Raw genomic sequence first — 27,806 nt, 5'->3', positions numbered from 1 at the left:
TTTGTGTTTGTGTGTTTATTACATCACCTCGTTTGAGCAAAAAGCTCGAAACCAGGGAAATGGCTGTTTTGGCACCTGGAGGTTATTGTGTTTAATACACACAGCCAGCAATGCTGGTAAGTTTTCCTTTCCCATGATCCTGTCTTTGTTTTACTTCTACGGGTCATGTCAGCAAGAGTGAAATGCTCTTGGATATTATTTAATGTTACAGTCAGCCAAATGAGTTTCCCTTTGTTTTGATTTATCACCCTCTTTATTTTTTAGAATAATGAATACATATCCATGTAAATGAAGCAATTATTATTGAAAAATTACTAGAGTCAATGATCATATCTTCATTGGTGTTTTTTTGTCGTTTTAGAAAAAAGATGTATAAAAGTGGTCAATTAAAATAAGAAATCAGATTGCCTACACATTCTTTTGAGAGGGAATTTCTTCCCATTCTTTGCTGAAATTCTCTAACTGGTTTCAGCAATAATTCTAATTAAAGGGAACTGCAACACTATTTTCCTATTTTGGGGATAGGAAAAATAGGCATTGATGAATGTATTTCAAAGCATAATGAAAGTAATCTGTACACAGTAACATGTAAAACCTCCAATTTACATTAAAGAAGATGACATTTCCAGTATGCACAGTGCCATATTCTGCGATTCAGAACAAGGCAACCAAAATGCTAGTGAGGTGAAAAGACCCTATTACATTGTAAACTATCAGACTTGTGAATACATGTCTTTTAATCCAAAAGAATTATTGCTTTTGACTTTGATTTCTCCCAGAAATACTACTTGTTAACTCTGCATGCAGATCACACTGGAAAATTTCTGCGGTGAAATGTCTGCTGCACAACCTGTACTTACTCCCTCATACATTGCATTGCGTTAATTATTACAGTGACCAGTGAGCAGAAAGGGTCAGTTTGCAACAACATGTCAACCGTACAGTGCTTTCACAAAGTAATTAATTTTATTTTGCCACTGAGATTTATGACCCGATCTGAGGAATTGGGACTGCAGTTCCCCTTTAAGTCGGTTTAGTAAAAGGCTAGCTTTTAATGTGGCATAAGCAAACCACATAGTTTGACTTTTTTTTAGAGAAGTGTGATTTAGAGTTGACATGCTCTAACCCACTAATTCCCTGCCAGTCTTTAATTACAGTATTATAGAGTGGAACTGTGTGGTGTCGATAATGTTTTAGAAAGTTTAGGCCAGTGTTAGCAGTTTAAAGGATTTCATGTCTGAATGATTTTTGTCCATGAAGCTGGGACAAAAGTTTAATACAGCTTGATTTCTGCCCATGACCGCTTCTAAAAACATGCCTGTGCTGCTTCAGATTCCCTGTTTAGAAGAAAGATGTTAACATTTCCATATTTCTTCTGATGCAGTATTTTAGTAAACATTAAGGGAAAAATTTAGGGAAAGGGCCCCAAAACTAATATAAATCAATATTGTGACACTTTAAATAAAGAAATTCTGTTTCACTTTTTCTATTTGTTCAGTTAAATACAACACAGCCAACAAACATCAAATGTTTTTAAATCTTATGTAGTAAAGCTAAACACTGTTGGCCTTTTCAGACTGTTGGGCACATATACTATATATTCCAAATGGAAAATACCAAAAACATACAGATGGTGCATATTGCCATCTGGCAATCTTGTTCAGATAATTTTATTTCGAAGTGAAAGATGGCAAATTAAGATCTCATTGTCAAGGTCATTGTAAATGTCATTTTTATGATAAGCATATATTACATTTTGTTGCCATTAATTTTATAAATCCACCTGTTGTGCTTATTGTCCTGTATGTATAAGAGTATTTCTCAACACTGAATATGTTAGAAAATGACTGTTTAAATATAAAAACACAAACATCATTCTGTGCATCACCCAGACTAAAGTAGGGTAACACGTAAGTGGTGTTCCTTTTTTTAAAATATGTGTTCCTTTATATTTTTACTTTGTTATGCTTGTTATGATTAGTAAAACAGTGACATTTTTAAGGGCATTCATTGTTATGATTTTAGATTAATCTGTGATGTGCTTTCAAGTAGATTTCTTTGGATTAAGGTCAGAGCTCAGATGGACAGTTTTAAACCACATGCTTTCCTTTATTCAGATCTTCCCATAGACAGAAAGTAGATGATTCTACATTAAATCAGTTATTGAAACCAGTACTAAAGTACATAAGTGGGATGGAAAAATGATTTCATCTTGTTCTAGTGTAGATTCCTGCATTCTAATTATGAATTGCTATTGTAGGTGCTTCTTCCTCCTCATTTTAGTAAAGCTGTAATCGAGGTTTCTTCAGTTTAGTATGGCTTGTTGTGCATATCTTGTATCTTTAGTGGGTGATGAATTTGTCAGAAAGCAAAAAGAGATCACTGTATAATCTGAACTGTTTAACATCCCACAATGCACATACCCCATCAGTGTGACTAGGAGTTTTTGCTAAATGATTTGAAAGTGTAAGATGAAGAAGAATAAAGGCTTTTGGACCAAACCTATAAAATAACAAAGAGACACAAACTGGAGTGGGACTTTATAATGTAAGATATTATGCTGTTATTTGTATTACCTTATTTGGCAACATGATGGAGAGATGTCCTTCAGAGCTATTACTTCAATTTCATAGTCGCAGAGGGATTAATTACTTTCCAACAGAGTAATTAGTGTTACCAACAGAGATCAGTGGAGTAGAGCCCTTGACGTTTGATGTTATGCTTAACTATCCTTTAGACTGCATTATTTTAGGCCTGAGTGAATGATTGGAGTATAAACTATATGACAAATGTTGAGGAACTCCAGGGACAAGACCAGAGCATGCCTGACAAGTTCTGCCAAACACATCTTTATGCCTCCTGACAACCTATCTCCAATACCTGAACAGGACAGGATACTGTAGGTTTTAATTTCAAACAAAAGTGTGACACTTGTAATGATGATACTAAAATGTGCAATGATTGAGTCTGGTTCATACTATACAAATAATTAGGGAAACATTAAAAAGCACCACCATATCAGTAAAATGTGTGCTGGTCAAAGGAGGATCCCTTTGAGGGATTATAATCATTTTATTAATCTTCTTTTCTTTATTCCATTTACAGAGAATCATAATCTAGCTCCTTTGCCTTATCACGAGTTCCATTACAGATTTGTGATTTTTGTGTGCTTTTTAAGCTCGTTTTCTGTTTCAGTAGATTCTCTTATACAGTAAATTGTAATTGGCTCACATGGCACTGAGATTAAATATATTAAAGGTAATTGAAGGTATTTTGTTTAAGGAGGAAACAAAGGGAGGATTATGGCAAAATCTGTGTATATTTTTTGCTTTAATCAGTGTAAGTCCTTGGGTGCGATATGAAGGCTTTTTGTTTTATTCATTGTCTTTGGTAATTAAACTCATTCCCTTGTATGTCTTAATGTAAACAGTTGAAGGTGTCTTGTAATACATGGTCATGTGTGTGGAAAATATATATGCTGTAAATACATGTACAAAGCTATTGATTTGTACATTTATAATGAATATATAAGCATAATTCTACCATTTAAGCTATTTCCTAATGGTGCATTTATGGTTACTTAATGCACTTTTTTGTAATTACACACCTTTCATTTGTCGCTCAGAATCACTTTTCTAGAATGCTCAGATTGGAGTTTTAAATTTTTTTAGAATAATTTGTCCTATAAAGATTTGTCCAATAAAGATTTAATGTTTATAGTACTCTTTTTGAATCATCTTTCTGTTGTATCTGTTATCGATCATATGTAAACAGAATAGAATTCTGCAGCAGTGTTCACAGAGAAATTAAAATAGAGTGTCTCTTCCATTTAAATCACACATTCTAAGCCCAGCTAAGGTTAGTATAAATATGGATACCATGCTCAGAAAGATGCTTTCTCAGCCTGTGATCCATCAATGTGTAATTCAGATTCAGGGGAAATTTCAGAGAATTCCAGAGACATTTTAGCAATGAGCGTTATTTAAGACCTCTGTGCTGGACCTAAGATTTCTAAATGTATCCTTTAGATGGGTAGTTAAAGAGAATTATTTGAAATGGTTATTCTGTGGTGTCCTATTATTGTAGTCCTGTTTTGTATTATTTCAGTAGTGAAGTAGTAAGTACACTTCTCCACATGGGTCAATGGGTCCAGGAAGCAATGAAATGTCTGATGAATAATCTTTGACACAATCATGTCCACCGTGTAACGTCAGGTCTCGGAACTCGTGCCCACTGACTGGCAAATATTACACTGAAAGTAATTCACAAACCAAAAGCTAGGACAGAAGAGAGCTTTAAACAACAGAAATGATTGCTGAGCCATTGTACAATATAAATAACTATTGGTTTTTATTCTTTACAACTTTCAGATTTTATTTTAGTTTTTTTGGATTGGTTTATATGTCTACTATTGCCCTTGATTGTATTTTTTTATATTATTTACTTGTTTACTAAAATGTTTGCATAAGTAGTGAGAATTTATTTTGTAAAAGTCATCCTAATCCTGCAGGATGTGTTCCTAGGGATTTAGAATAAATGTAGTTTATTTCTGTGCATGTGTGTGTGTACTTAATGTGATAAGATGTGTCATATTCCAAGTTTGCTAGCCAAGCAGTTCCTAAGCAACACTATCAGTTTCAGATTTAAAATAGGTAACAGTCTGCATAGATCATAGAGGATTATAGGGGCAATAGGATTTCAGGGGATAACATCATTTTTGAAAAGGTGGGTTTTGCTGGACTTATTTGTTTCAGCTGTTTAAAAAAAAAGAATCATGGACACAGAGCGTATGAAATTGTATATTTAGACTTTTATAAAGCTTTTGACAAAGTGAATCATAAAAAATAAATTTTCACATGTATTCTTGGTAATGAGCGATTGAGAACTGGTTAATGGATAATGAAAATCAAAGTACACAAAAGGGGTAAATACACCATATGGGGTGATTTAATTAGTGGAGTACTACAGGGATTTGTGTTAGGACTGAACTTTTTCGTTTATAAACATTATAGAAGCTTCATAGGAAATTCAGAATGATTAAATAGAACTCAGTAGTAGGCAAATACCTGGCAGACAACATGTAAAATAACAAGTAATAGGTTTATTCTATTTTGAAAAGAAAACACAACATTTCGGCCGTGGAGCCTTCTTCAGGTGTCAGCTACCCACCTGCACTACTTCAACATGTAAAATAGACAAGTATTACATAGCGGTAGCACAAAGGAGATACAAAATTGGAAATGTTGTGCTTGAAGAAAATAATTTGAAAAGTTGATGTATCATTTGCATCTTCTAAACAATTAATTTAAGTTAAAAAAAAGGCAGACAAAATGTTAGGATATATAGGTAATGGCTTAGAACGTATTTCAAGGAATGATAAACTAATAAACATCATTAGTAAGGCATCATTTAAAACATGTTGTATGATTTTGATTACCCCAAAACATACTGCTGTTCTGGAATCAGTTAAAAAAAGTGCAGCCATGTACAGTACACTCTAAAGCATTATCCTACACTGACAGGCTAAAAGAACTGATCCCTTTTATTCTTGAACAGACTAAAAGTAGGGATCTGTTTCCAGTATTCAAATTGCACAGTGGTATTGTCAGACCTAACCTAATGAACTCTATCAGAATGATTCGTAAAGTATGAGTCAGAGGACATGAATAAAGACAATGAGAAAATTCATTTAAAACCGAGAACAGGAGGCACTTTTTACAGGTTTGTGGGGGTCTCGAACAAACTACCAACCATGTTTTTAAGACGGTTCCCTGGTTTTTATAAAGAAATGGCGGGATGAAGTTCTTAGATCAGTCAGCCATTAGGAACCAAACTGGCCAAAAAAAGCCTCCTTTTGTTTCTACTCTTTTGTATATTCTATATTTAAGGAATTTAGCAGCAATAAAATATGGATTTTTAATGATGAGATATTTATCCCTTTGCTCCTATGAATTTGATGTGGAGCACTAACATTTCTTGATCAGAGTACTGAGGCAACTCCAATTCACATAACAGTGCAGGCTTTCAGCTGTGCATTAACCTTCCTTCTTAATTTTCATGTGTCACTTAAAGGAAGAGAATTGGGGCTTTCAGCAGACCCAAAAGTCATTTTTGACATAACCCTTTGTTTGGAAACCTGCAATTACCTCAGGCCCTGCAGCGTTCAGTATGAGAAAATCTAATTTAACTCTAGCATTGCAGTAAAGTCAAGATCAGTTTTTTTTTAGTTAAGACAACAACCCGGGTGATAAAACAAGTTTAGCAGCATGATTTGTTTTTCTTTTAAGATGCACATGGTCTGTCAATTATCATTTATTTTTACAATATATTTGAACTTATTTTAAATGCAAAAAATTAGGTTATGTGTTCTAATGTTATTTAATTAATCTATTTTGTAACTAGCTAAATATATTATCATCTTTAATAATGAGAAATGGCAAAAGAAAGTACTTACTGAACAGAACAGGCAGTTTACCTGAATAATGCTTTTGTACTGATTGTCTGCAATTTGTATTGTCAAATTGTCTATATGTGTTTGTCTGCAATTCCATCTGAATGAGTCTGAAAATTCAGAATTTCTCTGTAAAGGAGAACTGGGTTAAGTGTGATTACCAACTTTAAATTATCGAGGGAATACCAACTTAACACTCCACAAAATTTAAAAACCTATTTAATGTAGGAAGATTTTATTTTTAAGTCACATGGTATTGTGTCATCTGAAAAATTTGGCCACAGGAATTGGCCACACTGCGGCTTTTAAACTGGGCTCCCTTATTGACAAATCGCTGATAGGTCATAGGACAATAATGTGGCGATATGTTAACCAGTCACCACTTCTGCACAGGAAAAAACACCCACAAACCAAAACAAGACTGCCTAGTCCGATTAACAAACACACTGGGATGTAACAGTGCTTAAAATAGAGAAGGCCGTAATGGTCAAACTTGACAAGTTCTGTGGAACAGTGGAAAATACTTTGTGCTTCTTCTGTTGGTTTATATATAATTTAGGGATAAGCAAAAGAAGGGAGCCTCTGTGAGTTTTGCATCAAAATCAGTTTCATTCATAAATACATTGTGCATCAGTATAAACATCACTTATAACTGAAACAAGATTTGCAAAGCGATTGTTAGAAAAACAAATTGTTTTTGTTCCAGGCGTGGCGGACATTTTATCGCACAGATATGACAAAAATAAATTCATTAGGCTGTTTAATGTTTGTCGGGGAGTCGCATGCAATAGTAGCGTGTGTGGGCAACACTAGAAGCAGCACAAGCTGTACATCAGCTACACATGACACATGCTTTGCACTCTGTTGCAGACACTGTGTTCTGGGATTCTGTCCCATTCCTCTGATAAATAAAACTTGGACAAGCATGTCAGTTCTCTGGTCATTGAGTCCTAGATGCCACATCATCTCAGTTCACCCCACAAATGTTCAATGGGACTCGGCCCTTATGATTAGAGCATCTATTACATAGCTGTCACTTTCTTTAGTGATTGTATGTATTTGATTATTATTATTATTATTATTATTATTATTATTATTATTATTATTGTAACATTCATTACACTGTGGCTGTGTTGTCTGTGTTAAGGTGCTGTTGCACTGCAATTTCCCTCACGGGATTAATAAAGTATCTATCTATCTTTACTCGCAAGAAAGCAGTTTGTTTTCCACAGGAATTACATGCATAGCATTTACTATTTTATTAGTGTTTAATTCATAATCGGACATCAGGACAGTTTTTTTTTTACTTTGACACATGCAGAACTCACATGTGCAGTAGATCTAAGTATATAAGGAAATCATGTCCTTGAATCCCTCCTTGAACACACAACATATTTCTGCTGAGGTCCTCAGTGCAACAGAAAGAACCTCAGCTGAATTGAAGGGGGGGGGGAATGGATTCCATTCACATTTGCCAACATCACTTTCATTTCAGTTTAAGAAGGGTAATGGGACACCCTCTATATATATTGGCAAATACCTGGAAGATATTAATGCAGTTTATTTAAATTGTCTGACCATAGGTCTTTGTTATGGATGGAATCTTCATTAACAGGGAGATAAATTAATTCCCTGTAAAATCAGCTCTGAGCAATATACCTATATCACACTCCAGCTTTTCCAGAAACAAACTATGATCCCTAAAAGAGAAGAGCTGTCACCTGCTACTGATTAAATTATTTTTCTTTCTTGTTTGTAGGCAAATCAGACCTGGTTGTCTTTGTCGGAGATTGAATGTTTAATAGCCTTGATTAATGCCGTGTTCCAAATGCTTGTATTAATGCTTGGTAGACTTACTGTAGTATTTCATGTAACTAAAAACAAACCCCAATTATTTTGGCACAGATTTTAAATGAACATTTTGCATGAATGTGTTTTCCCAGATAAAAACTCCTACCCTTTTTCTTATGCGAGATTCTGTTTTCTCGCAGAGAACCTCTTAAATGGGTCTGTAACATGCACAAAGAAAGCAGTGAGGAGAAGGAAACATTGGCCCTTCACATATGAATGAGCTTGCTCCCTCCAGGTTTGCTTTTAAAACAAAGGCAGTGAAAAGATGAGAAGGCACTGAGAGAATTTCTGCTCTACAGCATGAAAAACCTACTCAAGTAATTGCACTTTTCCCTTTAAAAGGCTGTCCTGCAAATGGCAATTTCTAACTGACAGCTTGCTCAACCTGAAGTCTCTATGAAATTAAGTTGTGTATTCCAAAACAATACATCAACAGCAATCGTAAAGCACAATTAGCATGCATGTTTAAGGCTTTATTATTATAAAGCTAAAATTTACTTTCTCAAATGTGCTCAAAAGTTACATTTTAAATATTTTCTCCTGTTTATTCAGACTTCAATCTCCATGCTGTTTCCCTGAAGGATCCCATGAATCTAATTAGAAGGGGGTGTTCTTGTATGTGATGATAAGCTGGGGTGTCTTTTCACAGGGAAGCTGTCTAATTAATTAGACAGGAAAGTCAAAGGTGCTGACTTCTGGCAGGTCTGTTTGTGTGGCATGGAAGCAGAATACACAAGGAAACCTCAGCCTCAAGACTGTTTCAATGGCTTATATCTTTGCAGTATTTTTCTGTCTCTAGCTTGTGTTGAGATACCAGAGGAGAGACCCCTCTTTTCTGAGTTTCTTACTCAACACCAGTCTGCTAAACTTGGAAAGGAACATCAGTGGTATTTTAGCACATCATCTCCCATGTGGGTGGCAGTGTAGCTCATTATCTTCCATGTGTGAGGAGTGGAATAAGAACAAAGCCTTAATCTCAGGGATTGTCAGTCCCTTTTGCTCGTACTGTTTTGTTTACACTGTCGTCTTTGGTTTCCCATGCCTTGGGAAGCTGTCATTACATTGCAGAATGTTTTGTGCTTTTTGTACAAGAAGTGATATGTCATAGCCATCGCATCCTTGTATAGGAAAGATATTGGGTTGTTTTTAAACCTCACATGATATGTTGTGTTCAGGTTTAAAACAATACTCAACATTTGTCAGAAATATGATGTGATGTCTATGGTACTGAAGCAAATAAAGATCCAATGAATAAATGTATTTGTTTCTTTTTAAAAATATTTGAGTTTGTTGTGTGATATATATTTCCCTTATGTTAGGGTGGAAATGTTTACTTCAAGCAAGGTCAGTTTAATATAAATATCCTGTATAGTGTCTTCATAAAAACTCTCACTTTATAAAAAAGTAATATGCAAATAATTCTGATATGCACTATTGGGCTTCCATAGTTGTCTAGGGTTAAAGGGTAAGGTGATCTGCCTCCAGTAAGTCCAGTATCCATGACTGCATAAAAAAATACCAAAAGCTTGTTTGTAATTTTTATTTAAAAGCCAAAAATGCTATAGTAGCTGAAAACAAAATTAAAACATTGTTTTGTATTGATGTGTCAGATTAAATTGCTCAAATTAAAAGGCTGAAATTGAAAACAGAGCTGGCAGTTGCAGTAGTAGCTGGAACCATACATTTGTACCACTGTTTTCAGTTTGTCTTCAAGACTCACCCAGGAATACAGTTAATGCCTTGAAACTGTACAGCAAAGCTCTATCCAGCAGTGACAAATCCAGTATTGAGCCAAACTGTTGTAAAATTCAAATACTTTTATGAATCGGACTCGGAATGTAATGAAGCAAGTGGACATTAGCTGCAGCTATTCTGGTATAATGGAAGGAGGAAACGGGACAGGCAAAGGGCACATCCTTTTTAAAATTCAAACAGCCTGTGTCTTGGCAAATGCTGCACCAATTTAATTGAAACCTGGCAGACTTCATCATCACCCAGATGTGCTTCATATCGGTACCTCTCAACTTGCTTCAAGCATTTTCCTGCCCACAACTGGGCCCGACAACGTCTTGTAGAAACGTGTCCCATACTGCTGCTGTACAGAAGCTAGTTGGCCAGTTAACTCCAAACATGCTTGGTATCACTCTCACAATGAAACAATTAAAATGTTGCCTGATTGCAATAATTTTTCACTCTGTTCAGCACATACTCTGTGTTGCACCTGTTCAAACCACTTACATTTCTAGATAAACTTCAAATTTGAAAGCTGTTTAGCCATTTGAACCCGATCACAGCTGGTATAATCCTTTGCAAAACATTGTTCGGTAATATTGTACAATAATGCTCTTGCATAAACCAGACAATAGACCTTTATGCTATTGTATAGTAAATATTAAACCTGTTCATGGTCAAACTTACTGTAATTGGTTAATTTAGAAATTGTCATGCGTTATCCTGCCAACTTGCCACATTGCTTTACTGCTGTAATACATAATGGGGATTTTTTTTGCTACTAACATCTACTTCAAAACAACCTCTTGACCACATTGCTTTTCTGTAATACCTTGGCTCTGTCCTGTACAAGTTTTTGTGGACCATGCCCAATTCATATGTGCTGCATTAATGAAAATAATTAATTAATTAATAAACCATTCTTGCCACACTTTGCAACATTTTGATACCCAATGTCTCCACTGCACATTAAGAAATAAAGGGCTTTTTAAGAGATCTAGTCATCTCGTATATATAATTTTAAAATTGAAGTGTTATATGTAAACTGGCAAGTTTTTTCATCTGCTTTTTCACCTGCATTCTGTTTTGAATTTGATGTAAAGTGCATTGCACGGTAGTCTGTGTGCACTGCAATAAAGCAAAATAAAAGTCAAGCTTCTACTTAACACTGCCATGGCAACTTAGCCAGCAGTGGACCTTTAAAACCCTTTTATTTGATTTGTGCTACTAACAAATCTATTTCATTTTCCATTTTTGTTAATGTTCCTAAACATGAAGGGCTTGTATTTTACCAATTCCAGTATCCTAGTTTGTTTGTTTTTTTCCATATCGTTATTTTTTTTAGCAGAGCACTGTCTTTTATAGATATTACTATATAGAGTGGAGTATTAAATTCATTTAATATACAATTTTGAATTTGACGAGTCTCACCCCTCAAAATGGTAGGTAACCTTCTACCTAGACAGGTCATACAGAACATAATTGTATGATTTACAATGCTTAGTATTTGGCATGGGACAAGATATAATTAGATGGCAAAAGTAGGTGAAAAGCTAAAGGTTATGCAAAAGAAGTATGGGAAATCTTTGTTGGAGAAATGTAGATGAGCATATGAAAATCACATGGTATGTGAAACCAGATGTACAAAAAATGGTACCTTTGTCTAAGAAGCTTCCTAGCTTTACAGAGTTTCAAACTGAAATAACTAACACCTGATTCATTCATTCAGGTACAATGATTGATAGAAATTGAAATAAAGTTGTTACTTTGGGTTGCAATAATACAATAATGATATTTTCTTATTGAAATTTGAAATGTGCATGTTGCAAATACCATTTATGTTCCATATTTCAGTATGTGTTTCTTTGTCAGGTTATCTGTAAGGTAATCAAATAGTGGTAAATGTGTCCATGGTAGGGGATGTTTAGCTCTTCTTAGAGTTAAAAACATATTACTATAACAAAGCACACAACTTGGAAAGGTCTCAAGTGTTTGACAACAAATAAGTTACAGCTTGTGAAATTGATTTAGTTCTGTACAATTATGTCTGTGTTCAGATATTTGAAAAGTAAACATTTTCAGTAGTATTTTGTTGTCATAAATGTAAAGAGCATTTCATATTTTGTCATGACCAATTGATATTTTATTTCATTTATTAAATGCACATGAAAAATTGTTTGCGCCTAAACTACTCCTTCCACATGCAGAAGGTTGCAGACGTTGTAACCTTTAGTTGCAAATTTGCAAGTTGTCAATTTCACATGGTTATGTAAGATGTGTGCACTCATTGTGTGGTCCTCTCTTTCATTGTTTCTGAATAACCTGTTGTCACAAACGCCAGTACTCTCACTTGTTAGAATATTCACGTTTACACAGGTACAGTATATGCTTTGGCAACAATTTACCAGTCATGCTAATAAAGCTATTTAAGTCTGATATTACACACACCGTAACTGTAGTATTCCCTTAGGTGCAGATGCTTTTTCCTGAGCAGGATATCAAATGAGATTAGACAAATTTACATGTAGGCTTCCACACCTTGAATCATAGAAAGCCATTGGATACACTCCAGCCTAGATAACATGAAAATTCCACTGGTTAAGTACATAGGTGAGAACAGACAATACCTGAATGAATAGAACATTATTCTCACAATTAGCATGATAGTTTTCTGTACAAGGTTTCTACCAGTGATTGTTTAGGAAAAAAGGCTGTTATTTCTCTTTGTTTAACCCACAAAAGCATGAAATGTATGATAATCCTGGACAATGTTATTATTTTACAGTTATATTTCTGTATTTAAAATAAAAAAAACAAATAGAAAATGCCTTGATATTTTTTTCTCTCATTTTCTGCAACAGAATGCTGGAAATAAGATGTGGCCAATCACACCATAATGCTTTTTAGTTTTCATAATATAACCATGATCAGCCATAGTAGTATACCAGCACAGACAACTTTGCAAAAAAGGCACGTAGCTACTCTGTTCAACTTTAAAAGAAAATTGGAGAAGTATTGTGAAATTGTTTGATAATAATTGCTTACATTTATATAGCACTTTTCCAGACACTCCACTCAAAGAGCTTTACATGTAATGGGGTCTCCCCTCCACCACCAATGTGCAGCATCCACCTGGATGATGCGATGGCAGCCATAGTGTGCCAGAATGCTCACCACATATCAGCTTTTGGGGGGGAGAGCAGAGGGATGAAGCCAGTTCATAGATGGGGATTATAAGGAGGCTCTTGGGGGCATATATACGTGTGATATTAGATCCATATTTGCAACTGACACAGCAGCTTCGGTTACTGGAAAAGGTGCCTGCTGTGGATGGTGGTCACAGACGGAACTGTGAACGAAGAGGATGTACAGAATCTGTGATCAGAGATACGAGATGATAGAGAGGAGTCAGGGAGAATGGTCCAGTCACAAGGTCATGCAGGAAAAAGGAGAAGTTATCTTTGATCCATGGAATATACATTCTATCCCTAGAATAGAAAGGGTGTTACGGTGAAAAGGAAATAACACTGGAATAAGATTGTGGGTACAAGAATTGAAATTTTACTTTTAATATAAATCATAATTGTAAGCGCTGTAAAAGAAATATTTGATCTTATTTTTTCCCTGTACATTTTCTGCTGATATAATCTGTTCATGATGGTAAACTTTACAGATACATATTTACAATTTTATCAGTTATAATAAATGTCTTATGTTGAATTTATTGAATGCGTGCATACTGCTTTATTTAATTGCACTTCTAATTTAGTTATGTGCATGCTACAATAATGCATTATAATGTATATACATTGCAAATTCAGTACTTGTAAGTGACTGATATATAAAGTTGTAGGGGAAATTAGGAAGAACGTCTTGGACTATGTCTGCAAACTCTTAAACTTTACAGCAAAGATCCATCATCGTTATTAATGTGATCAAAACTACTTCAACTTTTGTTGGTTGTATTCCCACAAGTGTTAACTTTCAAATTACTTTCTCCAACTTTACTATGTACTGTAAAATTTGAGGGCTGTTTTTATTGCATATTTAATCTGCTGTCCAAATATTTTAATGGAAAAGATTTTTAATCAGGGTAGTTATTTATTGGCAAGGTTTTGTATGTAATGTGTCTTTAATCTTGTGTAGTTTCACTTTTTACCCAAGAATACTCATAAATTGCATAAATGGTTTAAAGACCCAACCACTAAGAAGTATTAGTGGTACAAGTCTGTTTCTACAGCAGCTTTTCCTTACAATTTAATTGCATTAGGAACAGCTTTCAGTTGTCTGCACTGGCAAGGAAATCCACATGAAACAAGAACCAAGAGAATTTTTACACCAACCGTTGTCTTTTCATAAAAAACAGATTAAAGGATTTTTTAATTTGAAAAGCATATAGCAAGATTGGTTCTGATCTGTGCACTATCTACAAAACCTGTGACATTTAGACAGCCCCGAGTGACAGCTTTCAAAATGAAACACATTTGGTGTTTTTCCACTTTCAACAGAGACACGATTTAAGCCTTCCCAGAAAAAAATATTTTTGTGTGGATGTGTAGGATGTTGTTCCAAGCATGAATTGAATAGCTTAATCTGGGATTCGTGAGGACTGAGTTCTTGACATTCTAGAAGGAATGAGAAATTGTTTTTTACATAGTTTTAAAACTCTGTACTTTGGCACCTAGATTGGCATCTGTAATTGATTAAACTGTCCATTCCATTCTCTGCAAGACTGCGTCATTATTAAAACTCGTGTTCAAATGCAGAGGTCTTAATCATGAAGTATTCCCACAAGCACCAAAAGCACACTGTTTTTGAAAATCATAAATTTTTCCAAATTCAGCAACCTATTTTACAGCACATAAGAATTTATGTTCTCCAAAAGCGATTATTTGAAAACCCTAAATCCTTTTATTGTTTAAGTGATGGTGATTTTCTTTCCCCCAGCAAAACAATAAGGATTGTTGTTTCTGTTTTGTTCCTCAGTGGGCAATTTGCTGTGGTCAAAAAATGTCGGGAGAAGAGCACTGGTGTGGAATATGCAGCAAAATCCATCAAAAAGCGTCGAAGCAAGTCCAGCCGCAGAGGGGTGACCAAAGAAGACATCGAGCGAGAAGTCAGCATATTGAAAGAGATCCAGCACCCGAATGTGATCACTCTGCACAACGTGTACGAGAACAAAACGGACGTTATTTTAATTCTAGAGCTGTAAGTAGAGGTGCTCAGTCTTTTGTTGCTTCATGATCCTTCAGAGTCCAAGAGTTTAATTGCCATGACCTTTCAAATTGTCTGACCCATTTTTAATTTCAGCTAATGACTTGGTTGATTTGAATTGCATCAGATATTTAATATCTCAAGGAGCAATGCTTGACAGTACTACAGGAATGGCATATAAAGTATCAGTGACACTAGATTAAAATTATTCTGGTCACTCCTGTAAACCATGATACGGTTATATAAATAGCTCGGTTGTATACAGTGAATGTCACTGAAGAGGATTTTTTTTCCTGCAATATTGAAAACAGTAATGTATTACTAAAAAGTCTTGCTTTATTAATGCAGTTATTAATTTTGTAAATATGCCATTAACTTTCAATCACTGGCATTTAACAGTTGTATTAGCATATACTGTAAATAGTGAACACAGTGCATTAAACAGTTTTTGAGAATATCACACAACATATTAGACGCATGCTGGAAAGCTATGAATCGTTAAGAATACTTCGTAAAAACACTCACTGAGAGTCATCAGTTGTTTGGTTAAGACAGGGATCCGATCTTGGATGGCCAAGGTGTCTTTGGGTTTCCTGTCAGGGTGAGCTCTACGCAACGTCAGTCAGCTTAGTGTTCACTGAATTGGTCTCGTTTAAGAGCTTTTCCCAGTTATTCAGATTCTTTAAAAAAACTTGGAAAACTTGTAGATGCACCACCCTCCAGGACCAGAATTGCAGACCTCTGGGTTTTGGGTTAAGAGGTGTTAAAGCCAATTAATTGGAGGATACAGGTGTAGGTGTTGCTGCCGTTACTGTGTGTTTGACCAATTTTTTTTCCATTGCACTATGCTTTGAGGCTTTTGCAAATACAATACTTATGAATATATTTTTTGTTATTATAAGGTTGATTCTGGTTTTAAAACAAGTACCTGCCTCCTTTTGTATTGTTTGCTTTATTTGGTAGATAATTATTTTTTAAATAAAGGCATTTTTATATTTATTTTTCTCTAAACAAATATACTTATGTGAGCACAGGTCAAAGACTGAATCACTACATGAAATACCTATAGAGTATAGCAGGTTTATACTTTGTCATTTTGTGTTTTATTGATTAACAGGGAAATAGTGCGATATGAATTAATAGTACTTAATCATATTTGTGGGAGAACTTTATATATGTAAGCATCTTCAGTATTGTCTTTTATCATTGTTTAAGAAAATGTAAACTTTGCTGTGCAGCAAAGTATACACTTTAAAACTAATGGAAGATTGTTTCCTATGAAATAAACTTTGCAATATGTGGTTGTATATCATCTGGGTCAGTATGGCCCAGATGATATACAAGATTATAATATTAATAAGAAAATACAGGAATCAACTGAACAAGTGTAAAACTAACTGAAACACAGAGGAATGAAATTGTAGGATGTAGATGATCAATTCTTTTGTTTAATCATGTGGAAAGTTTTGTAATGGAATTTAACGCTGACAATGGTTAGCAATCAGAATTTTGAATTTAATATTACAGAATTTAAGAGATTTTACACTGCTTCCATTCCAAAAACAATAATTACCATTAAGAATGGAGCACATCATATTCACACATCTATTTTCCTGTCAAAATACAGCGGCTGTGCTCCGCCTTATAAAATAACATAATTATTTAGTGAGATATCTTACCACCTTTTTACACACATGCACCGTACAAAATGTTGACACTAAGATGCCTATTATAAAGACAATGAAAGTAGTCAGTTCCAGAGCAAAAAATGATTATTTCACATGTTATTTGTGCATAAAATTGAATCTAGTAGTCATGACAACGTTGCAGGCAGTTATTTTCATAAATGATCCACTTTAACTTTGAATAGTAATTTTGGGATTTTACAGACATGCCAGAATTTAAGTTTCAGCATTTGGTAGGTATTTTATTAACTCCTCTGGTCCCATAAAGTGGAAACCTGGTAAGTATTGTAAGGTTCGTTGTCGGATAAGGTTAAATCTTACTAAAACTTACTAAACAGTCTTACTGTTTTCTAACTAAATTAGGACATATTTTAAGATGTGAATATTGCTGTTAAATGTTTCCAATTGCACATTAGATTCAGATCATAGTATCTTAAGTTAAAATATTACCGTTACTATGTACAATGCCTTAAAGTTTAGGAACAAAAAAAATACAAACTTTTTTTGATTAACAATTAACCAGTTTATATTATTAATAATAATAATTGCTTACACTTATATAGCGCTTTTCTGGACACTCCACTCAAAGCACTTTACAGGTAATGGGGACTCCCCTCCACCACCACCAATGTGCAGCATCCACCTGGATAATACGATGGCAGCCATAGTGCGCCAGAACGCTCACCACACATCAGCTCTCAGTGGGCAGAAGAACAGAGTAATGAAGCCAATTCATAGATGGGGATTATTAGGAGGTCATGACTGGTAAAGGCCAGGGAGAAATTTGACCAAGGTTACACCATTACTCTTTTCGAGAAACGCCCAGGGAGTTTTAATGACCACAGAGAGTCAGGACCTCGGTTTTAAGTCTCATCCAGAGGATGGCACCTTTTTACAGTATAATGTCCCCGTCACTATACTAGGGCAATAGGACACACATAGACCGCAGGGTGAGCATCCCCTGCTGGTCCTACTTACACCTCTTCCGTTAGCAACCCTTAGTTTTTCCCAGGAGGTCTCCCATCCAGATATTAGTGATCTTGAGATTTATGTAAATGATAACTAATACTAAATTGCAATAAACTGTAACTGGTACAATTAAAACTATTGGTGGGGAATTGTTAATGTTGTTTTTCCCACTTCATTTCCATTTCTAATGTGTCATTCAGAGTACTTCCAAGTAGCATGAAATACACATATCAATACATTTTGGTATTTAAATCCAGATTTCACTTAAACACTGTAATCTCTATACCAGCATGCAACAAACCATGACACAGCAATACCCTATATAATACAGACTGTTCATTCAAATATTTAAAGCATCTTAAATGAAATTATGAATTTGCATTTCGTTGTTTTAACTGAAAGTGTTTTGATGGATTCCAGCATCTATAATTATGCAATTTGTTTTTTAATTTTAAAACGTTAATACCAGAAAATGACAGGGCATCACAGTAGCCTCTGACTAGACAAAATTGTTGTGATAAGATTTTGTTGGGGAAAGATTAAGTATACTTGTCAGTGGACTTGTATTACTTTAACTAAAGGAACTTGTAAACTTTATGGAAGTCTAACATCTTTTAATTTCTTCTAAATAATAGACTTCATACTCTATAATGTAGGTTTTATTAATATTAACACAGAGTGTTCAGTTGTAATAAAAATGTATTTACTGCATTGTAGTATTGTGTCCATCTTCTGCTACCCCAAGAGCAACAAAAGGTTTTCATCCATCGGTTAACTGTTTTTTAAATAATGATATCATGTTTCTTCCAGTGTGGCAGGGGGAGAGCTCTTTGACTTTCTGGCTGAGAAAGAATCCCTTTCAGAAGAAGAAGCCACTGAGTTTCTGAAGCAGATCCTTGATGGAGTTTTCTATCTGCATTCCAAGCAAATCGCTCACTTTGATCTGAAGGTACATGTAATTTTGTTCTGAAAACTAGAAAGAAGCTACTTGGGATGAAAACCTGTTGCTGGGGTATTTTTTTGTTTTGTATTGTGATCTTGAAGCTTCCTGTTTTCAGCGAATATTGAATGTTGAATAAACTCCCTTTCCATCCACATGACATCAGTTGTGTCTTTTTATTTAGCATTATTATCCTCTCACATTTGTCCTCAGATTGCACTTATGCCCTCATGTGATGTTTCACTGCTGAATTTCCCATTGTCCCTTTTGCATCTTCAGTATTTTCAGCAGTAACATAGATTTTAACATTTTCATGCAAGATTTTAACAATATTGTATCAAAATTGTGGATGAGACAAGATGTAGACGTATCTTAAATATTTGTTTAATAGACATGTTTTATTTTTATTAAATGTATGATATACATTTAGAATATATATGGTATATGTTGTAAATTAATATAATATAGAAAAGTGTAATTTTTCAATGATTGTAGAATGTAAAAGCTTTTTGTTATATAAACATCAACTGAGAAATCTAGATGACAACAGATCATTACAAAAACAGTCATTCTAGTGTATCTGTCCATCAGTTTATATATAATAGTCATTTTGAGATCACAAGAAAATACAGTGTACACCAGACTCAGTATTTTATAACAAATGTAATAGAACCTTAGAAGAACATTAGAAAACTTGTTTAATTGTTGCAGACAGCAAAACTAAATGTCCATTCCTATTTTTGATTTTTTTTTCGCTCTTTTAGTGCTGCACTGTAGATGAACTCATAATTGTTTTCCAGGAAGGACATCCAATACTTTTGCATCTGATTTGCATGTCTGATTCTTGTTTTCCTGATTTCCCACAGCCTGAAAACATCATGCTGCTAAACAGAAATGTGCCTCATCCCCGCATTAAACTCATTGACTTTGGGCTGGCTCACAAAATTGATTTTGGCAATGATTTCAAAAACATCTTTGGTACTCCAGAATTTGTAGGTTAGTATCTACGTTACATTTTCCTCTGATGGTACATAATAATGTCTTTTTTCAGTTTGTGCTGAATTCACTATATTGTACAGTAAGGCTTTGGCATCTGTGAATTTAACTTTCACAAATCCACCTATTTGCAATTCGCTTTGGCCGACGGAGATTTTGTGTAAACGAAAAGTACAGTGGGTTGAGCTGAAGCTTGTTAAGATCAACGTTCAAATGAGCAGTGCAACAGACTAGGATCACGAGAGGAAACTAGCTAGCTAGTGAGTGAGTCTCCCTCTACTGCCCACCCGGGTCCCCACTGCCCGAATGTGCACCTCAGCATGGTCTTGTTTTTATATTGTACTGAATGCTCCTGGTTCTGTGTCAGCAGTGTGGGGAACAGCAGGCTAAAGATGACTTTACAGGCTCACTGACAGTTTATTTTTCTTTTCATTACAGAGGGAATAGATGTAGAGGGAATCATGTTGTTTATTTTCACTAATAACTATAAGTGTGTGATTAGTTTTCATCTAGTTATCAATGAAATTAACTTAAAGACAATGGATTAGTACTATAATTAACTTATAAACATGCTTATCTTTTAATCTTGCATCCTATATTGTAGTACATAATGCAACGGTATGGGGGTCGACTTTATTATATGCGAATTTGGCTGCTTCCACCAAATCCTTGTGAATACCCTACCTTACAGACACTGACTTTTGTGATAGATGAGGTGGAAGTGGCAACTATTGCCTGCCTGGCCACCGGCTGCTGCGGATGCTTTTTTCAAAAAGAACCTCCATTCTGTCTTTAAGCCTCCACCCTCCGTGGATGCTATTTGAAAATGATAAGATATTATTCTAAGATCACTTTATTGGCCATATACAATATCTTGGAATTCGTCTTTTTTCGTATACCACAACTTGCTCTCCATGAGACACACAGGGAGAGAAGCTTGGGGTCAGAGCACAGGGTCAGCCATTTATACGGTGCCCCTGGAGCAGTTGGGGTTAAGGGCCTTGCTCAGGGGCCCAACAGAGTAGGATTCCTCTGCCGGCCACGGGATACGAACTGGCAACCTTCCAGCCACAGGCACAGATCCTTAGCCACAGTGCCACTGCACCGCAGTCTAGCTGAGAAATATATGTAAACAAATAGACCCATAGACTCTGATTTGAGTCAACTGCTGCACAGTATGCACAGCCACAGTAAAATTAAAGTCAGTGCCTTAGTTGTCAAATTTGTTTTTAAAGATTTGTTAATAAAGTTTTCATTTACTCTTTGGCTGCTCTACACTTGCCATGGTTATGTTAAATGTTTTAATTTCAATACAAAATAATAGCTGTAGTTCTGAGACAGGCTGGAGGAGCTTTAAGCCCATGAACGCTAAATAACATGGCTGTGAATATTTCAAATCAAGAAAATTGAAATCCACTGGTACAGCATTAGTAAAATGGAAGTTATTATGCATCAAAGGAACAGGGGTTATCTAATGTATATTTTTACAGAATGTATTATTCTTATGATTGTTTGGCAGTGGTTAAAATGTTAATGTGGTTTAACATTCTTCTTCATATTAAAGTAAATATGATCATCTTATCCTTTGCTGTTTTAAATATTTAAATTTAAGATAATATTATGAATTAAGAAATGGTAATGCATATTCTGCAAAATCTGTGACATTGTATTTTATTTATTTTTTCCTCTGGCCAAGATGCAAGATAAAAGATAAGATAAAGGGTACAAAGGAGCTTGAACCATAAATAATGTTTGCCTTTTCCACCTTAACAAAAAAACACAGCTGTAACAGCAAAAGAATACAATTTCGAAAGGAGGCTATGACCACTTAAATAGAAGAGCCAGGGGCCGCAATGTCATAAACAGTCTGCAGTAGTCGTGCCTCTGCTTTTACAGTTGTTATCGAGCCAGTTACGTTTTCGGGTCCTCCAGGTCACACCAGAGAATTATAGTGCTATTTCACTCCTCTCTTTTGCTGCAGGGCAACCTTATTATTGCAAGCAATCTCTGAGATTTTCACCTTCAATTTTACTGTGTCTTACACTAAGAAAGCAACACTAAAACTAATGTTTATTCCAAGCTGCACAGCAGTCATGAATCGCTTACTATGAATATGTTTCTCCTTTTTTCTAGCTCCAGAAGTAGTCAATTATGAACCTTTAGGCCTAGAAGCAGATATGTGGTAAGAAATTCATTCTTTAGATCATTTTAAATCTATATAAGCTTGGCATTTCTATTTGGTCATTTTTTCTTTTCTTTTTACTTTCAGGAGTGTTGGGGTGATAACATATATTCTGTAAGTAAACAAAAATATTAATTGTAATTCACAAAATACAAGTGTTTTATTTTTCTCATATAATTTAGTTTTTATTTTATTTAATACACTATGTTTTCAAGAAGGCCACTCAAGAGTGCATTATATCTGTAATTCACAAAAACATCAAGATACTGTGTGATTTGCTTGAAAAGCTTGAAATAACATGCTTCTATAAAGTTATAACTTCATCGACTTTGTAGATTTAGATTGTGTAGATTGGAACTAATTCTAACTAATCTACAAAAACAGAACATTATTCATTTTTAATATGACATTGTCCACTGAGGTACATTTGCAAAGCAGATCTTTTCCTATAACTTCTTTAAATAGAGAAAATATTAATAAGGCTGCTTTTGATCTATTGAACTATAATTTTTTCGGTTTCAGCTAGAAGCCAATCTTTTCCACTTCAGCAAATGAAGACCCCCAACAGTGACAAAAAGGGATCTTCTTTCCACACTGAGTTAGATGTGAATTTCCACTGACAAGCTGTTAGCTCTTGTAAAAGCAGTGACTTTCCCATTATAGACCTTGGGTTTGTGGCTTGTGACCCCCCCGCTTCACATTTCATCTTCCACTCCACCTGCAGTGAAGTAATTGTTTCCCCTTTTTGTTTAATAAAACATATCCCCATAAGACAGGAGATCCATTTCTTCATTCTTTGTCAGATTTCTACTCCCACTCCACCTACTTCATGGTCACCGATTCTCTAAAATAGACTGAAGGTTTTATCGTCTCTTCACGGTCTTCACTTCACATGATGTATTATTTTTAACATACAAAACCGAATTGCTTTTTGATTAAAATTCTAGGGAGCGTCATTGCAAAAAGATTGAATTAGCTGTGGAAATTTTGTTTTGTGTTTTTTTTTTGCTTAGGCAAATGTTCCTGTAGGTTTTGGACTCCAGAATAACAGGTTATTTTAGCTCTGTGTGAATCTAAAAACCTGTTATTTAGCAATGACAAAAGGCAGAAAATCCATATATATAAATATTTCATGTTCATTAAAAATGTTGAATATGGGCAGAACTGTTAAACTGTGGTAATTTCTTTCCACTCTAAAACTATTTCAATACACACTTATAAACTCAGACCAAGTTTGACTTGAAAGAAGAGGAACTTTTTATTTTTCTCTTACAAACATTACCACCTTTATTAAGATTACATAGATAAATTAGATTTCCTAACTTATTCTGATTTTAAAAGTTAATTGTTTCTTAAGAGTGGCATAATTATAATATCTGGTTATGGTTATAGAAACAGAATCAGTGTGTGACCTTTGAAATCCCTCTCGGTAAATAACTAGCGACACCTCTACATTTATTCTGGTTTAATATCAGGATATAACTAAAAATCCCTTCCAAAATGACAACTTTTTAAATCTAAACTATTTTTTTAAAAAGAATTGCCAAATATTTTTGTTCCATTTGTTACATAAATTTGGAATAGCTAATCTTGGGACTCATACAGCTCCAACCTGCCTACCTTTCAGCCATCATCATTTAACACGGCCCCAGCCTCCACACTGCCGACCTGGAGAAGAGACATGTCTCTCACTGATAGTATGACAGTTGGCTGGGAGGTTGCAGGGGTTTTTGTGACACAGATGAGCTAAATGTCAATCGGGTACATTGCCTGGAGAATCCTGGTCACGGTCAGCTAGTGACATGACCCCATGCCCATAGAGCTCAGACACCTGGGCTAATGGCTTTACTGGTTGAGCCACATTCTTAAACCTGCTTCTTGTCTTATTGCAGGTCATTTGCATATAAAAGCCATTTCCTGAGCTAATACCATAACAAAAGATTTGCTCCTGTACTTTATTACCAGTCTAAATATTTCAGTTGAACTGTATGGTGTATGTTCAAATATTTCAAATATTTTCAAATATTTTTAATTTAGTCGTGTATACATTAAATATTGGAGGGACATTCAAATTAGTGGATTTAAGAATGGAACAAAGCTCAGATTGTCACATTGTCTCAATTTGAAATCATTAAATTCTCTTATCTTCTTAATAAGAAATAATAAGATCCAGGGATATTGACAGGGATTGTCAAGTGCAATTCTTTGGATTCAAATAATGCCTGTTCTATTCATGGGCAGGTTTTCAATGTTGTGCTCTTTTGCTTTAATATTTTTAGACCTTTTTCCAGTCCTGAACATAAGTTTGTTCTGTTTCTGGAGGTACTAGGTTAATAGGCTTAAGATTCATCAGTTATGAAATAAGCTTCAGTTTTGTTTTAATTTCAGTTCCTTATTTTATTCCACTTAGTTCAGGCTTTTATGAAACTCCACAGCATTTTTTCCTGTGTTTTTCTTATTTTACAGCTTGAGTGGAGCCTCTCCCTTCCTGGGTGATAACAAGCAAGAGACTTTGGCAAATGTATCTGCAGTGAACTACGAGTTTGATGAGGAGTTCTTCAGTAATACAAGCAATCTAGCTAAAGATTTTATTAGAAGGCTTTTGATAAAAGATCCAAAGTATGTTTAATATTTCCTTTGAGTTGTTACTCTTAAACATTGTATTATACTATCTCCCAAAAAATCAGTTGTGGATTTTAATGATGTAGTAAAATCCAAACTAATGTTCTATTTTCTCATAAAGGAAAAATTGCTCTCTGAAAAATCTCTGAGATTATAGAAAAATCCTACCTGTTTGACAAATTAGAGAGAACAGTTTGAGTGATACCACAGCTGTGGTAAAAAAAATCCCTGTTGGCTTCTTGCAGTATTCTTACAGAGTACTGCTGTCTGGAAGATTCAAACAGCTGACCTATGACATTGCTTTCTGAAACATTATTTGCTTCCTTTTTTGGTTTATATGCATGTTTTACTCTCTAACCAAACATTAGCAGATTATACATTTCTCCTTTGTACTCCTGTTCTGCATTTTCCGTACTTCTCATTAACTGAATCTCTGCTGTTCTCTGATCTAGTGATGCAAGAGTTTTAAAAAAGAGCTAAAACTTGACAAACATGGAAGTTATTGTCTGTGTTTTACCACATATAAACCTAATGGTTATATTGAAAACAGTTTTTATGCAATATCTAGATCAAGCAGACTTGAAGGTGGCAGTTATATAATCATAAATACCATTCTAAGTCTGTAAACTTAAAGTTATCTACTACACAGAGGAGGGAGAAAATGAATCTGGTATTAAACATATTCCATGTCAATGAAGCTCTCTAAATATTCCTAAGCGCAGTACAGTGCTAGACTGCACAGACTAAGAATTCTCTTATTTTTTTGTTTTCTGGCAGAAAACGAATGACAATTCAAGACAGTTTACACCATCCATGGATTAAGGTTGGTCCAGCTGTGGGATTTAATCTAATGTGTTTTTGCATGGAATGAGCTCATGCAAAACATACCCTTTTCTAACAAATAAATGTAGGGTCATTGTAAAGTAGACTGAAATTATGAATATAAGTTCAATAGTAAATCATTTTTCAGCCATTATTTTGTACAATAAATGCATTTTAACAGTGTCTTTTTCTCTGCTTTTAGCCTAAGGACACACAGCAAGCACTCAGTAGAAAAGAATCAGCAGTAAATGTGGAAAAACTTAAAAAGTTTGCAGCCCGAAGAAAATGGAAGGTATGTTTGGTTCTATATTTATTCAGCCTAGGAAACTTGTCACTGAATGGGATAAGTTGTGATATAATGATATTTTTAATCAAAATTGTTTAATGTTAATTATCAAAAGTCAAATAAATCTACACTTCTAGTCTAATCAAACCTGTTAAATTGAGTTTTAACAAAAATCTTTAAGGAGCTGAGAAACTGATTTTCTTATTGCTCAGCAGTTAATGGTTAATCAAGTCTAGATTTTGCTTTGAGTGTGACATTTTCATTTCTTGACCTGTTCTGATGGAACTGATCCTGATGGCTTGAAAAGAAGTATTTTGTATGCTGTATATCACTTAAAATATTTTTCTACAGCTTTAAAAAGTTTTTTAACTAATGAGGGATATATTTCATATCTTCTTTTTGATCTATTGTGGTATATACTTTTTCTGAATAGGTGAATGGTTTAAAGCTTCCACTTATAAACATTTTCACTCTTTGCTACAGAAACTTACGTTGCTTTTCTTAAACAATTAGTCTTCGTAAGCAAAACCAGTATTACCATTAAGGAAACAGCTTTGTAAATCATAATGTAAATATCTTTCTTTACTGCTGAAAGACTGATGAAAATGCACAGAATATTTATATAACCTTTCATATCTGATTGGGATCATTACTGCTCAAATTCCACATAAAGGTTTGTATGTAAAACTCATACAAATCCTTATAAGTTCGGTATACATCTCGGTATACACATCTCAGATTTGTGGCTTTCAATTTAGAACTGAACATATTTATAATCCTGTTCATTTTACTATGAAGATAGTTATGCTTTAGAATGAAATATAATATAATAATCAATAATATAAATATCATGTACCAGTTTTGTAAACATTTAATGGAATTCTCAATTATACAATTTGCTATCAGTTTGTTTTTAACTGCTAGCAAGAAAGGTTTAAGAAAGATAAAACATAAAATTGTGACTTTGAAATACCCCTAAATGCTCCTTCCATAAATAAGAAGAACTTTAAGATAAAATTCCAGGTTATTGGATGTTGCGTAACTTTAAGGTCATGTTAAGTTACGTGATAAATGAATCCTTGGTATCATTTCTTTTTCATTATAAAAATGTTTCTGTTTTGTTCAGCAATCAGTACGTCTCATCTCCTTGTGTAATCGGCTGTCAAGATCTTTTCTGTCTAGAAGCAATATCAGTGTTGCACGGAGCGATGATACTCTAGTAAGTAACATAATGAAGATGAACTTATATTGTCTTCAAAAGTTGTCTTAGTGCTGTTAATGTCATGTATGATTTACAATATACTCCCTCCTTTAAGGAGAAAAAGATCTGCAGATATCTTGCAAGTTCTAAATTGAGTTATTTTCACACTGTTAAACTGAGCTTTTAAATCTATGTAGTTGTCCACAGATGGGAATTCTTGAGAATGGGAGACAACTCCCATCAGTATATAAAATACATTGTAATTTGATTTTAAAAAACACAGTTGGGATAGTGATGAATGTGGTATGGGGAAAGTAAGAAACAGTATACGGATATAAGTAGTCCTCTGAGAATACAGAAATCTGTGTTCTAGGGCTAATTGACACAGCATCTTCACCAGAGTTTGTTTAATCCTGAGCAGCAGGGCTTGCCTTAGGAGCTGAAAATAATTAACTTCCGGTTTCATGTTTCCACCAATGCCAGTGATGATGTACAAATCTGCATCTTCATGAAAGCCCAGTGGAATGTTTCACTGCCCCTAGTAGCAAATCTGGGACAGATAAATGTGTGTAATAATACCAGAATTAAAAATCATCCAGTTTTATTCATTTACACTACGAGTATACAAAATTTAACTATTATTATCTATAGAGTACTGTCTGAATTAACTTGCATTTTGGATGAAGCTTAGGACAGAGCTTTAAAGTCAAATTTTTACTTTGACTTTCATCAAAGTTAAATTATGAAAGTGAAAGAAGTTAACATGCAATATTTTACCTATTTGCAGTTATAAATTTAGACCCATATTGCACGTCCACTATGTATGTTTATATAAAGGTAGTTTATGTGTTGTAAA

General features: G+C 34.5%; 1 protein-coding gene across 1 annotated transcript in view; it reads left to right on the top strand.

Annotated features, from left to right (window-relative positions):
* Positions 1-27,806, top strand: part of dapk1 (death-associated protein kinase 1) — a 70,386-nt gene that overhangs the window by 21,917 nt on the left and 20,663 nt on the right. The window contains exons 3-11 of the mRNA XM_015340129.2: positions 15,020-15,241; positions 18,712-18,850; positions 19,708-19,837; positions 21,971-22,019; positions 22,107-22,133; positions 24,486-24,638; positions 25,419-25,464; positions 25,666-25,755; positions 26,876-26,968. Of these exons, the coding sequence (XP_015195615.2) occupies positions 15,020-15,241; positions 18,712-18,850; positions 19,708-19,837; positions 21,971-22,019; positions 22,107-22,133; positions 24,486-24,638; positions 25,419-25,464; positions 25,666-25,755; positions 26,876-26,968 (949 nt within the window). The remainder of the gene's footprint in view (positions 1-15,019; positions 15,242-18,711; positions 18,851-19,707; positions 19,838-21,970; positions 22,020-22,106; positions 22,134-24,485; positions 24,639-25,418; positions 25,465-25,665; positions 25,756-26,875; positions 26,969-27,806) is intronic.

This window comes from Lepisosteus oculatus, chromosome 3, assembly GCF_040954835.1.
Source record: "Lepisosteus oculatus isolate fLepOcu1 chromosome 3, fLepOcu1.hap2, whole genome shotgun sequence".
Taxonomy (NCBI): domain Eukaryota; kingdom Metazoa; phylum Chordata; class Actinopteri; order Semionotiformes; family Lepisosteidae; genus Lepisosteus; species Lepisosteus oculatus.
Note: the sequence above shows the minus strand (reverse complement) of the source record. Positions and strands in the feature narration are given on the sequence as shown.